Consider the following 13950-nt stretch of genomic DNA (forward strand, 5'->3'; position numbering starts at 1 on the left):
ACATGAATTAACAGATGTAAAGCACTTAATAATACTGCCTGATAACACTATAGTAAATACCACTAAGTGGGAGGTGTGGAGGTCTGTACCAATGGGCCTAGCCACCATCATTATCAACTTCATGTCTCTTTTCCCCATAAGCCCCAAGGGCAGGACCTGGTCTCATTTATCTTTATATACCCTACCTTACACAGTACCTGTCATGGGGGAGATATTAAATCTGGGCTCACTGAGGAATTGTAGAAATGAACTGAGTTTTCTCTTGTCTTGGCTTTACAGAACCCTCTGCAGTTTGAAGAATCAGACTGTGACTCTTCAGATGGGGAGTGTTCTGACGCCACAGTTAGGACCAATAAACACTACAGCTCTGCTACCTGGTAATGAAGGAACACCCCTCCAGAAGAGCTCATGGCGTGCTGGTGTTTCAAATCCTCCACCCCCTAGACTCCTCCCTTTCTCTTCCTGCTTTTTGTCAGGGAAGAGAACTGCCCCATCTTTACCACCCCTAGAAATGAGCTGCAATAACAGGAACATGAGACTTCGCAAATCTCTGGAAAAAAATATCCAAATGAAATTAAGTCTCACTGAACATTTCAATCAAGAATGGCAGGGATCTATTTTATTGAATATTCTAGCTACTGTAACATTGATATTTATTTTTGTTGGACATTTTAACACTTTGTACTGTAAAGAATGAACTATATATGATATAGAGAGAGACACAATAATTTCTTGCAAAAAAAGAAAAAGAAAGAAGAGGACTTTAAGAGCAACATACTTGGGAATACGTGGGGCCAGGAGGTATTATTGCTACTTCCACAGGGGACCAGGTCTTTTGGCCATAAGTGACGGAAGAGCCAGAGCAAGACATATTGAGCATTTTAGAACACAAAGAACAGCAAAAGAAAACGCAATTCCAGGTAACTTGTGAACAGATCACATTAAGTTCAACCAGCTTGTCCAGGTGGGTGATGGAAATGACCTAGAGAAGTTCGGTGACCAGAGGTATTAAAGGCATGTGCTTCCTCTAGGAGAAGATAAACAAACAAAACTGAACATGGAAACTGACTTCATTTTTCAAACTTTAAGCAGCATTTGGTAGTGAGGCTTACAGATTGCATCACACCTTGTCCCTGGCAAATACTTCCCTTTTTAATGCTGTCATTGTCGTTACCTTGGCAAATGTATTACCTTGACCAATGTGTTGATCTTTCAGATTCAAGTGCCATTTTCCTATAGCTTTTTTCCTTTCTACTGTTGACCACTTCCTTTAGGAAAAAGGGAGGAGTTGCTGAGGAGACAAGGATGAGAGAGAAAGACCACCCACAGCAATGTTAGAAAAGCAAGTGTGGAATTTGTGAAAGCATGTTCTCAGGATGGTCAGTTCAGCTATATGGAGAAGATGGAACCACCCCTCTCTAGAACAGGTGGTTTGTCTGCTAGAATCATATTGATTCAAATAGGAGAATAGAATTTGAAGGCAGCTAGGATGTGTGTGTATGTGTGTGTGTGTGTGTGTGTGTGTGTGTGTGTGTGTGTATGTGTGTGTGTCTGTCTGTCTGTCTGTCGGTCTAGCATCCAATCCCAAACCATCCCCTTGTTTTGATTCATTAACCCAATCTGTCCTGGAAGCTTTAGTGACTGGCTGTCATTGTTAGAATAAAGGCAAAATAATCAACTTGCAAAAAGCAACCCTTTTTGAACCACAGTAGCATTTTTGTTAAATGCTACTTGTAGAATATGTTTTAGTACACTCTAAATCAATGCAGTTTTGATTAATTGGATTTGGAAATTCATGGAAAGAATTTCACAACTGATTCTGAGCAGGGAATTGGAAAGATTTTACTTTGTCAAAAGCTTGAGGTTTTTCCTATCTCCAGGGACATGGGTTCTAAAAAGTATCAAAAGGTACTTCATGGTGCCTGGCTTCAAGGAAATTTTTATCTAGAATTTTATATACAAATAGATGTTGACCTAATTCTTGTCTCTGTCTCTAAGAAAACATACACTTGCTTTAGACCCTATGATATGTGTCCTGTTGGATGTTAGGAAAGATTTGCAAATACTAAACCATTTCCAATGCAAAAGAAAATGGTACCCTCCTCTGGGTGCCAGTGATTGCATCAGCCAAAAAGGAAAGGCAGGAGGGAATTTAGAGCAGTTCCTTTTGTTTGTTTGATCCCTCCATTTGTTTACACTTTATGTTGATAAATTGATTTAAAATTTAGTGTCTGTAATTTGTAGTTCATCAGTAGGATGAAAGAAAATGTTTAACTTATACAGAGAACAGTATTGTTTGCATTAAATTATTCCATTTTGTATAATTCTGTAGCTGGACTACATGAAAGATCTTAAGTTATGGCATTATTATCATTGTTATTTTATTTTATAATATTATCATTCTCATTTTCTGTCGATCAGAAGGTGCAGTTCATGATGTAGCACAATGATTGTGTTTATTGCTAACCATGAATCATTATGGATTTTATGATTTTAATGAAGGTGTGAACATGGGACTGCCACTTAGGAGCTCCTTGGTAGTCACTGTAGTTGTGTCCCTAATTTTCTGTGTACAATGATCATCTAAAGATGCATGTTCTGCCCCAAAATCCAATGGGCACAGTGTGGTTTTGACTCCATCATGAAAGCTCTCAGTGGGCAGATGACTAAGAGAGTGGACAAATTGTTCAAAACTGTAAACTTTCTCAAATTTCTTAAGAAATAAAATCATGGGACTGCATTAGAAGCAAAAAGAATTATTTAATCCCCCCAAGAAGAACAAACTTAGAGAGTTCATGGAACTCATGGATTAATTTCAAGAATTGACAATATGGTTTGTAATCTCCTTCCTGCCAAAGCTCACAAAACCATCCTTCTCTCCTAAATGAGAGTAGCAGGAAGACTAAAAGAAGAATATATACATATATATTTCCTGGCCATGATGTCATCCCATCATGAATAAAGAAATTCAAGGAGGCCAAGTCACGTAGAGGATCATGGGGCTTAGAAGAGTACCTTGAAAGACGCTATTTTTCCATTCTCTGACTTCAGATTTCCCTGCACTTTGCATCTTTGTGGTTCATTGCTCCTTGGAATGCAGAATGCTACAACTGTGTCTTCTGTTCAATACAAAATACCCACACTTGTTCATTTAGGTTTATACCCACTTTTAGTGTCAACAGAGAAATATGAGGGTCAATTTTTATCTTTAGACCTTTCAGTGATGGTCTTCCTAGAACATCCACCCCTGATGCCTCATAATTTTGATCAATTTTTTGAATTCTCATCTTGGCTATCTGTCATACTAATGCCACCTTATCTAGATTTACTATTTAGGGAAATAGATAGTCTTGAAACTTCAGCCATTTGTTAGTCAAGATTTTAATAAAGTCCACATTGAATAACTTTTGAGTAGAATTGACTAGAGTTTTCAGAAAAGAATGGTGTCCTCAGTCAAGGTTAAAAGGGAGGGCTGGGGATGTAGTTCAGTAGTACAGGGCTTGCCTAGTGTGTGTGATGTACTGAATTCAATCCAGAAGAGTTGAATCAAGAGCTCAGGGAATCTAAGAGCTTATTCTTTGGGTCCTATCAGCCTGAGTAGTGCTTCAAGGAACCTCACAGGACTATGACTTCAGGCTTCCTCACAATTGAAAGTCTAAACCTCTTGGGTTCAATATCTACATTCATTTATTTGGCTCACTTCAAGATGAGTTTCAATTTATATTGCAGATGAGAATTTGGTTTTGAGCTCCATTCTTTTTCTAGATCATGTCCTCAAATACAGATTTCTCTTAAAATTGATTAGTAGAATGACTTTGAAATTATAATGGATCTCTTACCACCACTCAAGTTTAGACCTGTATGCAAGACTGTGGGGAGCTCCCACCCAGAAACATGAAGATGCTAGCTAGCTGTCATAAGTTGATTTGGTTTGGCCTACTTGAAGTTCAAATATTTTAAAACTTTAGTATCAACAAATTCATCCTTCTAGGATGAAGATCATATATAGTAGGATTTAATAAGTACTGGACATTTACTCCAGGTCTCCTTGTGCTAAATTTTCTTCTAGCCTACCCTACGTAATAGATGTGATGATTTTGGATTTCCCTGGTACTATCCTACCAGATTTAAATGCCCCACTCCATTGTGGAGCACTGGCATCCTGTATGTGAATGCTTCCTCATTGATGAGATGTTTTACTTTTTTTTTTTTAATGCCTTTATGTCTCAGTTTTTTCCTTAAAACATTCCTACTTGAACTTCCTAGAACTTAGTTCTCCAGAACAGAACAGAATATTTGGAATCCAAGGCATTCCTGTCCTACTTCTCAGTATATGTGGTATATCTTGTTTCCCCACTAAGCCAGAAAACAGAACCACCATATACCACCCTCTTCCATCTCTGTCCTAAACACTGAAGACCAGCATTACTTAAGGAGCACCATATTCTTTCCTACTGCATCTACTACTCACAACACAGCACTTGGAGCAACAATTACCACTTGATTGGAATTGGTGAACAAAGGGAAATCTGTTGACTATCCCAACTTTAAACTCATAATTACTTTCTGAAAGTGAGCTCTTGAGCTTTTTGAGCTCTTGAGTTTGCCCTGATGGAAGAACAGGATCACACCAGTGTTTTCCTTCTGGATCCCACACAAGGCTGGCAGGGGCAGTACCAAGACAGGGAAAAGGCCACTTACCTCTACTCACTGCCCTTTTGGACCACACTTCCACTTGAACACTCACCAATCGCTGATGAATCAACTTCCAAATGTCTCCTCATCCAATCATCTAATTGTGTTGAATGAACATGTTCTTCCTTCACCATCTAGAAACAGGAAGTTAATGTTCTAAGTCCTGGTTACTTGCTTCCTCCCAAGATGCTGTGAGACTAACATGACATTCTTTTCAAGACTTGTCTTGTACTGTCAGTATGAATTTAGTGCCTTTCCAGGCAGCAAGGTTTTTCTTTGCTGATTTCATAGAACAAATGTCACACCACCAATGTTACCCACTTTAGAGATTGGCCCATTAGAATCGTTAGTTTGCTTATTTGCATGTTACAACTGATACTGCAAATTGGAATGGATGAAGCTGCTAAGTGGAGGACCCTTGTGGAACCTGGAGTATTTCTCAGGGACAGGTGGCAGAAGAGGGGAGCTCTGAAATTGCAGCTCTGAGAAACAGGAAAAGGAACTGGATTAAGGCTTTGGTTAACTGTTATGTGGCCAAGGCATGATAGCAGGATTTTACACAAGCCAAGCGTCAAGCAGATGGCAAGGCCACTATCAGGAAGCTTCCAGCAGAATCACAGGCCTGCCCAGAGCCACTTCACAGCACTCAGGGGATCACTGGCTCCTGGCCTCAGGCTGCTGTCCAGTGACCATGGTCCTCCAATGGTTGCAAGCCAGAGGGAACCCCAGCCAGGACTTGCAACCTGTTAGGAAAATGTCCCATCTTGACCATATCACCCCAGTGGCTCTCCATCTCCAGAGTGACCACATCCCAGACTCTGGAACTAGGAAGATTCTCTTACAATAATTTGAATTACTCTAATTTGGAGCAAATTAATCTTTTGTGGTAGAACTCAAAATGAACTCCCTCATCTGTCTCTCCTGCAGTCACCTGCACTGTCCATTCCCCTGCTCCTTGTGTTGTTTTCCGATGCTGGCCCCTCTTTGTATTGAACAGCAATGGAACGAGAATGACTATCAAAGCAAACAAATGCATGAAATTAAACAAAAAGTGTACTTCACTGTTTTCTGGTTCTTCCTTTTTAGAACGGTACTGTCTATATTCTGTGAGCTGCCTTAACAAATGTGTCAGTATTTGTCAGAACTTCAGACAATAAAAGACTTTACGTGAGTAGGTTTTCTGCAGCCAAGAAAAACAAATGATGGGGAAAGTTGGTTTCTGTGACCCTGGGGTTTCAGTCACAAGCACAAAAGGAGCCATCATGCTTGTTAGACTCTTTTTTTGAGTTTTCTGTAAAAGCCTAGATGGGCACTCTGCTTCTTCCCTGTGCTACTCTGCTGCCCATCCTGCAGGTGCTTCTGTTACTAGTGACCCTACTATAACACGAGCAGAGAAAGGAAAACGGGAATCTGGAATCATTTTGGTGAGAGGCCTGGTGATAGTGGAACACTAAAACACCATTTGGGGTTTTACAATTTTCAGTCAATCGTGATTCCCACTGGTAAAGGCAGTTAAAAACCACATGTACAAACAAAGATTTATGTCCATTTATTTATTACATAACATTTATATCCATTTATTTGGTAAACCACTTTACTTGTAAACCGATAAGGCACATTGTTGCAAAATCATGCAGGAAAGAGACAGATCTAAGGATCTGTAAAAGGGCAAAGAGCATACATTTGCAACAGTGTGGAGAACTCCCTGGCTCTTCCCTCCCTCTATTCCCAAACACAAACAAAAGCCACTGATTTCAAAGTCCAGATAGGCCTCCTCCTCACCCAAACTCTTGTTATCAAGGCTTTAAAAAAAAAAAAAAAAAAACACAAGGGTTGGGGATTTAGCTCAGTGGCAGAGTGCTTGCCTAGCAGGCACAAGGCCCTGGGTTCAGTCCTCAGCCCTGGGGGGAAAAAAAGCTTAAAAAAAAAAAAAAAAAAAAAAAAAAAAAAAAGCAGACATATTTTTAAAAATGAAATCTTTGCTGTGAAAAGACCATAAAGACCATACCATGTCCCAAAACACTATTTTGGAACCCATTCTTCCTATGGAATGTAAGTATTCCAAAGAATTCATGTACAACAAGAGGCTCAGATTAAAGCCTTGGTGAGATTCTTGGCCAATCCAAACAAACAAACAAAAACCCAATGGATGACACTCAAGAGTAGCAGTTCTGATAAATTATGAGAATACAGGATTGCAGAGCTGGTCAGTTTAGGTGCCAAGCGCCATCTGTCCATAGAGACAGTAATGTAGGTCCCTGCCAATCCAATACTGCAGCTGTAGGAAGCAATAACAACCTTAGGTAATTAAAATACAACACAACCAAGTAATAAGACCAACTTTTCTTTTGAATTAAAAAATACAATTACTTATCAGTTTTTCTCAACAAATAACAAAAACATTCATAAGTATACTAGTGTACTGAATCCATTCTCCAGAAGGAGGTAGAAGGGATTCCCAACTGAAAGGACATATTAGATAATGTACAGATTGTCATTTCATTCAGGTGACTCAAAGGCCCTGCTCTGTCCAGAAGAGTAAGGATTTCCCTACTATAGATCCATAACATAAAGTTTGTTCCATTCATATTTAATAATCTGTTTATAGTTAGCTTAATTGTCAGGACATATAACCATGAGGAGATTTGACATACATGGTTAACATCACTGTGTCTGAACACAGAGCATCACAGAAATCACTGTGCACTTAAGCTACATGTGGAAGTCTTAGGCGGTTTCCCTTGGCTTATGGAAGAGGTAGATCAGCAACAACAAAAAAAAGTACATAAGAAACATTTCAAGAGACTAACAGCAGGTGGAGAGTCATGTCAGCAATGTGGGTTCACAAGTCAGCAGTGATCCTAATAACATCCATGGAGAGTTAACAGAAGAACACATGTCACACACAGCCTATCATTTTGCAAGAGGTACTCTGGACAAGGACAACCAACTTCTCCCAAGGCAGCCCAGGAGTAAGCAAGAGGCAAACCCAATAGACCACCCTGAGTTCCTTTTTAATTAATAAAACAAGAGAAGGGATTTTCTAGGAGGCCACCCATTCCTAGTCCTGCCAACGCAAGGCCAGACCAAACTAGATACGATTCACCTTTTAAAGCTGAGTGCCCTTTGTGACAAGACACTGCACACAGATGAACAGTGTCCAGATTACCTTGTGAGGGTAATTAAAAATCAATGAGGACCTTCAAAGGACCACACCCAGTAACAAATCATCAAGAGTCCAAGGATGTGGCAAACAAAAAATCCAGATCACGTGTCTTTTCTATTTATATGATTAGTGTTGCTTGGCTCATTCAATTGCAGGTGTTTCTGGCTAAATTTTTTAATGAGAGTTCCAGGAACTAAGGCCACCAGAGCAATGGCCAACAGCTTAAAGACTGTTCCCCAGGAGAAGAGAGCATCCAGAGAGGTTAGGGTTGACAGGATGGAGCCTGTCTGCACACAGATGAAATTGTATGGGATCAAACCTGGAAAAAGAAAAGGGGAAAGAACCTGTTAACAGGAGAGTGAAAATGAAGAAAATAACATAGAATTCAGAACAGTGATACCAGCATTTTGCCCAACCCCTGACCCCTAAACATATTCTCTCCTCTCCACCTTTCCATTATTTTCCTTCCTTTTCTCACTTCCCTTATACATATCTTGTTCAGCAAAAGAACTTTTGATGGTCTACACAAATATACATAAATATGTGTGTATATAATTTACATATATAAAATCCATTTAATTTTTCCAAATTAAAATTTTATTAAATTTTTCCAAATTTTATATGCATGAATTATACACACACATATTATGCATAAACCATTTAGATAAAAATTAAAAATTGGAAAGATAAAATGAATGAACAGTAAAATAAGGGAGCAAGTTAGCAAAAACAAGAAAATGTATGAGGTTCACACATTTGCTAAAGGTAGGCCCTGAATTTGGTCCTGAGCACCCTATAATCACAGAGAAGAGAGAAACACCATCATTATAAGATTTACAGTATGCATTAGATTAAAAATACAAACAGGGCTGAGGGGTGTAGCTCAGTGGTAGAGTGCTTGCCTAGCATGCACAGGCCCCCACCACTATAAAAACACACACATAACAGTTTCTTAAAAGGAGTACTATTTTTCATATTCTCTAAGAAGTCATCAAAGCCACTAGATCCCAAAATTCTGGCTGGTAGCTGGAAAGGCTGGTCACTTAAGCATCTCCTGGTCAAGTTAAAAACATTCTCAGAGCTGGGGATGTGGCTTAGTGGCTCAGTGGTAGAGTACATGCCTGGCATGCATGAAGCCCTGGGTTTTATCCCCAGCACTGAAAAAAACAAAAACACATCCTGAGCACCGCCCCCCCTAGATATTCTAATTACTTGGTTCTGAAGTAATGCCCAGGAACCTGTGTTTTAAGTCTCTCCTACCCCCACCCCTAAGCTTCTGATTGGTCTGGGACCCCTATAATCCATTCCCTCTCTATAGCAGAGGAAGTACATGGGAGATGATAGAACACTCAAGGTCATACAGTTGGGCAGGCAGGAACCCTGTCTCCAGAATCTTTCTAAGCCTCATTCTACCTAGGTAATTTCAAGCTGTTAACTGCCATTAGCTGAGGTACGGAGGCACTGTCTGAAAGCTGATATGACCAGACTTGGCTGTGGTCGATCTTGCTTCGATTTAAGATCTCACTTTCTCTCAGGCATTGCCTATTAATAGCAGCCACTCCACTACAGATTTGTTATGTTTGACTGAAAAGCCCTGAATGTCATTCCCTTCACACTGAATTTAGTTCCGAGATTTAAGAAAAGGTAATACTTGCTTTAGGCTTAAATAGGGTGCTTTACTTCTAGCATGGAGAAAGTAAGTCACTGATCTTGCAGGATGTTTGTGTTTTACCATTCTAATAAAGGTGATTCAAGGCCTACACTCTGAAAACACTGCTCTAGTCCCAGCCCTTTATCTGGCAGCCTGTTGAGGATGAGTAGCTCTAATGGAGGTCGTAGGATTGTCAAACCAAGGGGAGACATCAGATGTCCTCTAATTCAGTAGATTGCCCCCATCTTCTCGGAGGTAAGCACATGCCCATGTGGCAGGGGACTCAGGGAAGTTCCCCAACACAACATCTCTGAAGACTCCAACTTAATCCTCTAGCATCTTACCAATAAGAACTGAGAAGAAGAACTGCACAATGGGGATGTTCAGAATCGGGGCCGAGAGATTCAAGAACCAGTTTGGTGTCATAGGGAAAAGTCTCAAAAACAGTAAAAAGAAGAACAAGCTGTTTCTGTTCTCCTCCACCTGCAGCAAAGAGAACAAGACATTAGGAAGCAGAAAGGCATCTGGGCACTATTCTGGACACTTTACATATACTACTCCCAACTCTTTCCATAACCCTCTAGGGTAGAGACTGTTTTCCCCATTTTAAAATCAGAGGTGCCTAAGGATCAGAAAGCCTGGGAACTTGCCCAAAGCCACAGAAATTTGATCCCAGGTCTGTTATCCTGAAGACAACAGAATCCCTAAGTCCTCGGGAGGCAGGGCAAAGGAGGACTATGGGAGATCTTTGCTCCTCACTCCCCATAGGCCATGAGGTAACTCTCAAGGAACCTATACTTGGATGTGCCCTACTCCTTACCTTTCTCTGCATCAGGGCCACTTTATCAGGGAAGTAAGAGACCACCAGCTGTTTGCCAAAAATACTGGAGAGCAGGTAGCAGCATGTGGCACCCACCGAGGTTAGTATACAGCATAGCACGAGCCCTAGCCATGGCCCAAACAAGGCACCGGCTAATACGTTCTGCAAAGAAAGCAAACCCTCAGCCATGAAAACAAACATCTGGCAGCTATCATCCACCTTATCATGGAGCCCTAGAGTCACAGGTTCCCTCCTCCTAGGAATCATACACCAACCTCAGTCTCTTTACCTTTAAAACAAGGATAAGGAGTAAAGCCTCAGAGGACAGAAGCCAATTAAAAGAGATAATGTGCATATACAGCATCCAGTCTACTGCATAGACCTGAAATCAACTATAAGAGCTATAAGAAGGCAGAAATCATGAAATTCACAAAATATTTTTACTATTTCAAAGGATGAAACAAATCATGAGTGTTTCTTTGGTAAGACCCCACAAGCTATAATGTTGTTTCTTGAAGTTTTGCTGGATTATATCTAAGTAGTATGCTAGCACTGGGATTCCAGGTTGACCAAAGCTCTCACTGACACTTAAAGAAGCCTTAGTTGCACAAAAATGGAAAAATGAACCAAAACTTCTTAATGCAGTTTAGTTGGTAAACATCATCTTGCTAAAGCAAGGGATCCAAGAAAGAAACCAAAAGGGGGCCTTAGCAGTGGGAAGGTGGGAACCTGCCGGGCATCTACCATGTTGAAGTGCTTGACTACATGTCTTATGTAATCCTCACTCTACCCCTGTGTCATACACTATCCTGACCACATTCTACAACTGTGGTCAAGATCATACCCAGTAGAGTGAGAACACATCCCTAGATCTGGGTATGGAGCCTTCACTGGCTCTCTACCTTAAACAGGACTCAGCTCAACAGGGAAGACAATACAGGGGCAGCCCCAAAGAGTGAGCCCCTGACCTCAAGCACCAAATGCTTCCCTGCCTTTCTTTGAAATGTTTGCTTGCTTTTTTCCAGTTTTCAACCCCCAAAAAAGAAAAAAACTGCTTAGGTAGATCCAAGTTGAGCCTACAGTAAAGAAAAGGTGCTGGGGAAGACAGGGAGGCAGGACAAAAAGAAGCTACAGGGTTTCCTGTTTGTCACTCAATCATTCAATAAGTGCTAAGAGCCACTATGTGCCAGCCTCTCTATACCCACTGTTTCATTTCATCCTCCAATAATTGAAGGGGATGCCAGAGAAATAGCAGCATTTTCCAGATAAGGAAAACAGAGTTGGAAGGAGGGCAGGACACTGACCAGGAAGCTGGAGCCAGGTATAGCAAAGCCCTGTTTGTAGAGGTAGGCGCTGCAGAAGAGCAGGAATACGTAGGCCTGGTGCTCCTTCCTGTACTCTCGAAGGACCTCAGAGAGCTCCCGCAGCTCTGCTAGGTCTGAGGGGAACCAGAGTGACCTGGGATTTGGAAAAGCAAATGAAAACATGAGTCCATATCACCCTAATGCCTAAGAAAGTTACTTGTTGTGTCTTCTTTCCAAAGTAGGATTATACTGGGCATTGTGGCACATGCCTGTAATACAAGCTAATTGGGAGGCTAAGGCTGAGAGATCTCAAACTCAAGCCTAGTATGGGCAACACAGCAAGATCCCTTCTCAAAAACAAAACAAATAAAAAGTTTATAAACATCATCTGGTTTGTTGGGGACACATATATAACTTGGCCCAAGGTAAGAAGTGACCTGATAGAAATCAGCAGACAGAAGAGCTCTGTTTGGGAAGCAAGAGACCTAGGTTGGTATACCTACCCTGCCTGGTCATGGGTCTGTTTCCTTATCAAAAAATGAAAAGTTGGTGTTATTTAATCAGTAAATTTCCCTTAGCTCTCAGATTTTATAATGGATGAACTGACTAATTTCTGGTGCTGGGAATTAAAAACAGGGCTTCCTACATACTAAGCAGGTACTCTACCACTGACCTACACCCACAACCCCTTTATGATCTTAAGCAGCAAGTGGATTCATTTCTAGGCAAGCACTAAACTTCTTAAATTGCCTTCCTTTCAAGGACATCCCTTCCCCAGCAAGACAAAAATAATTCAGACTTCACACTGCTCCTGAGGTACTAGGTAAACTGACTTAAATCATTCACTAAAAAGCCAATTCAAGATTTTAGGAGAAGTAGACTTATCCCACACCATAAACATAACTTTGTTATGTTAAAGCCAATGCTCCCAAAGAGACTACTTTTTCATCCTGGTTAAAACTGGTGTCCAGTGCACTCTGAATACTGTCCAAGGGTCACAGTATAAAGGCTACCTTGTCTCTGCCATCTGAACAATCCTTGAATCCATCAGTGATCAATTATGAGTAACCCCTCCTAGTTCTCATGAGAATACTTCTCTTAGTATGTCTGACACCCACAAAAAGCCTTCTCAGCTACAGCAAAAGAATACAGACAACAATTCTCTTAATATTCAAATGTCAGTTAATTCCTTGATAATGTAATGCTGTGCCAGGCATCTTTCCATGCACTTTATAAATAGTATAAGCAGTGGCACACACAATGCCAGCTTCTCAGGAGGTTGAGACAGGAGATGGCAAACTAGAGGCTAGTGTGGGCGATTTAGCGAGACCTTGTCTCAAAACAAAAACAAAAAAATTAAAAGGGGCTAGAGATGTAGCTCAGTGGCAGAGCACTTTCCCAGCATCCCCAGTACCAAAAAAAAAAAAAGGAAAAGGAAAAGGAAAAGTATGTAGCAATCCTGAAAACCGGCCGGGTAGGTATTGTCCTGCCTCCTCCAGACAAGTTGTCCAAGAGAGAAGGAGAAAAGTGGGGACACCAGGACCAGGACAGGTAGACCAGACATTATTTCGTGAACTTGTTCACGCAACGTATCTCCCGAAGACCCAAGGGCTGGTCCGCCCGAAGTGGAGTGGGGGTCGCAGGAGGGACCTGAAGGCGGACGAGGAGGGGCTGGGGATCCACACATGAGCGATGGTTGGCTGGAAACGGGCTCCGCGCTGAACAGGAGGCGGTGATACACGCGAGCAGAGGCTCCGCCCGGGGTTGGCGCCCGGTTTCCCTCAAAACCCAGCCCGTGCAGCCCTCAACACACAGGTCGCAAGCCGGCTCCGTCCACCAGCCTGTCCGAGGCCGAAGTCCCGCTCCCCGGTCCCGAAAATGAACTTCAAATCCCGGTCCCCAACGCGCCCAGCCTCGGACCCGGCTCCCTTCCTCCGATGGGAATCCCGTCCCACCGGCGCCGCCACGCACCTGCCTTCAGGCTCCTCGGGGGAGCCTGTTCTCGGCCCACCGGGCAGTCGCGTCGACAGCAAGTACAGGGCAAAGGTGCAGCCGGCGAAGACCAGGAGCAGGCCGAGCAGCGGGCGCATGTCGGCGCCGCACCCCGGCCAGCCGGGCCTCGCGACTGCTCGCTATACTGGTTGCGGCGGAAACCTGGCAGCGCGCGGACTGAGCCCGCGGAGCGCCTTCGCGGACGGACCGGGGCGGGGTCCACGCCAAGCCCCGCCCCCCGTGCAGACCCCGCCTTCTCCGGGAAAACCCTCGCTCAGTGTGTGTGTGTGTGTGTGTGTGTGTGTGTGTGTGTGTGTGTGTC

General features: G+C 42.3%; 2 protein-coding genes across 7 annotated transcripts in view; one reads left to right on the forward strand and one right to left on the reverse strand.

Annotated features, from left to right (window-relative positions):
- Map3k13 (mitogen-activated protein kinase kinase kinase 13) overlaps positions 1-5756 on the forward strand; it is a 168701-nt gene extending 162945 nt beyond the window's left edge. For all 6 annotated transcript variants that reach the window (XM_040270166.2, XM_040270168.2, XM_078043816.1 and 3 more), the window contains one exon: positions 280-5756. In XM_040270166.2, coding sequence (XP_040126100.2) covers positions 280-381 — 102 coding nt within the window. In that variant the 3' untranslated portion in view covers positions 382-5756. The remainder of the gene's footprint in view (positions 1-279) is intronic.
- A 477-nt stretch (positions 5757-6233) lies between these two features.
- Positions 6234-13823, reverse strand: Tmem41a (transmembrane protein 41A). Its single transcript, XM_005331022.5, has 5 exons — positions 13608-13823; positions 11637-11790; positions 10333-10494; positions 9857-9995; positions 6234-8180 (listed from the first exon to the last, which is right to left on the reverse strand). The coding sequence occupies exons 1-5, from the start codon at positions 13724-13726 to the stop codon at positions 7963-7965; spliced, it is 792 nt and encodes a 263-aa protein (XP_005331079.1). The 5' UTR covers positions 13727-13823; the 3' UTR covers positions 6234-7962.
- Between the last annotated feature and the right edge of the window lie 127 nt (positions 13824-13950).

Source organism: Ictidomys tridecemlineatus, chromosome 3 (genome assembly GCF_052094955.1).
Source record: "Ictidomys tridecemlineatus isolate mIctTri1 chromosome 3, mIctTri1.hap1, whole genome shotgun sequence".
In the NCBI taxonomy this organism is placed as follows: domain Eukaryota; kingdom Metazoa; phylum Chordata; class Mammalia; order Rodentia; family Sciuridae; genus Ictidomys; species Ictidomys tridecemlineatus.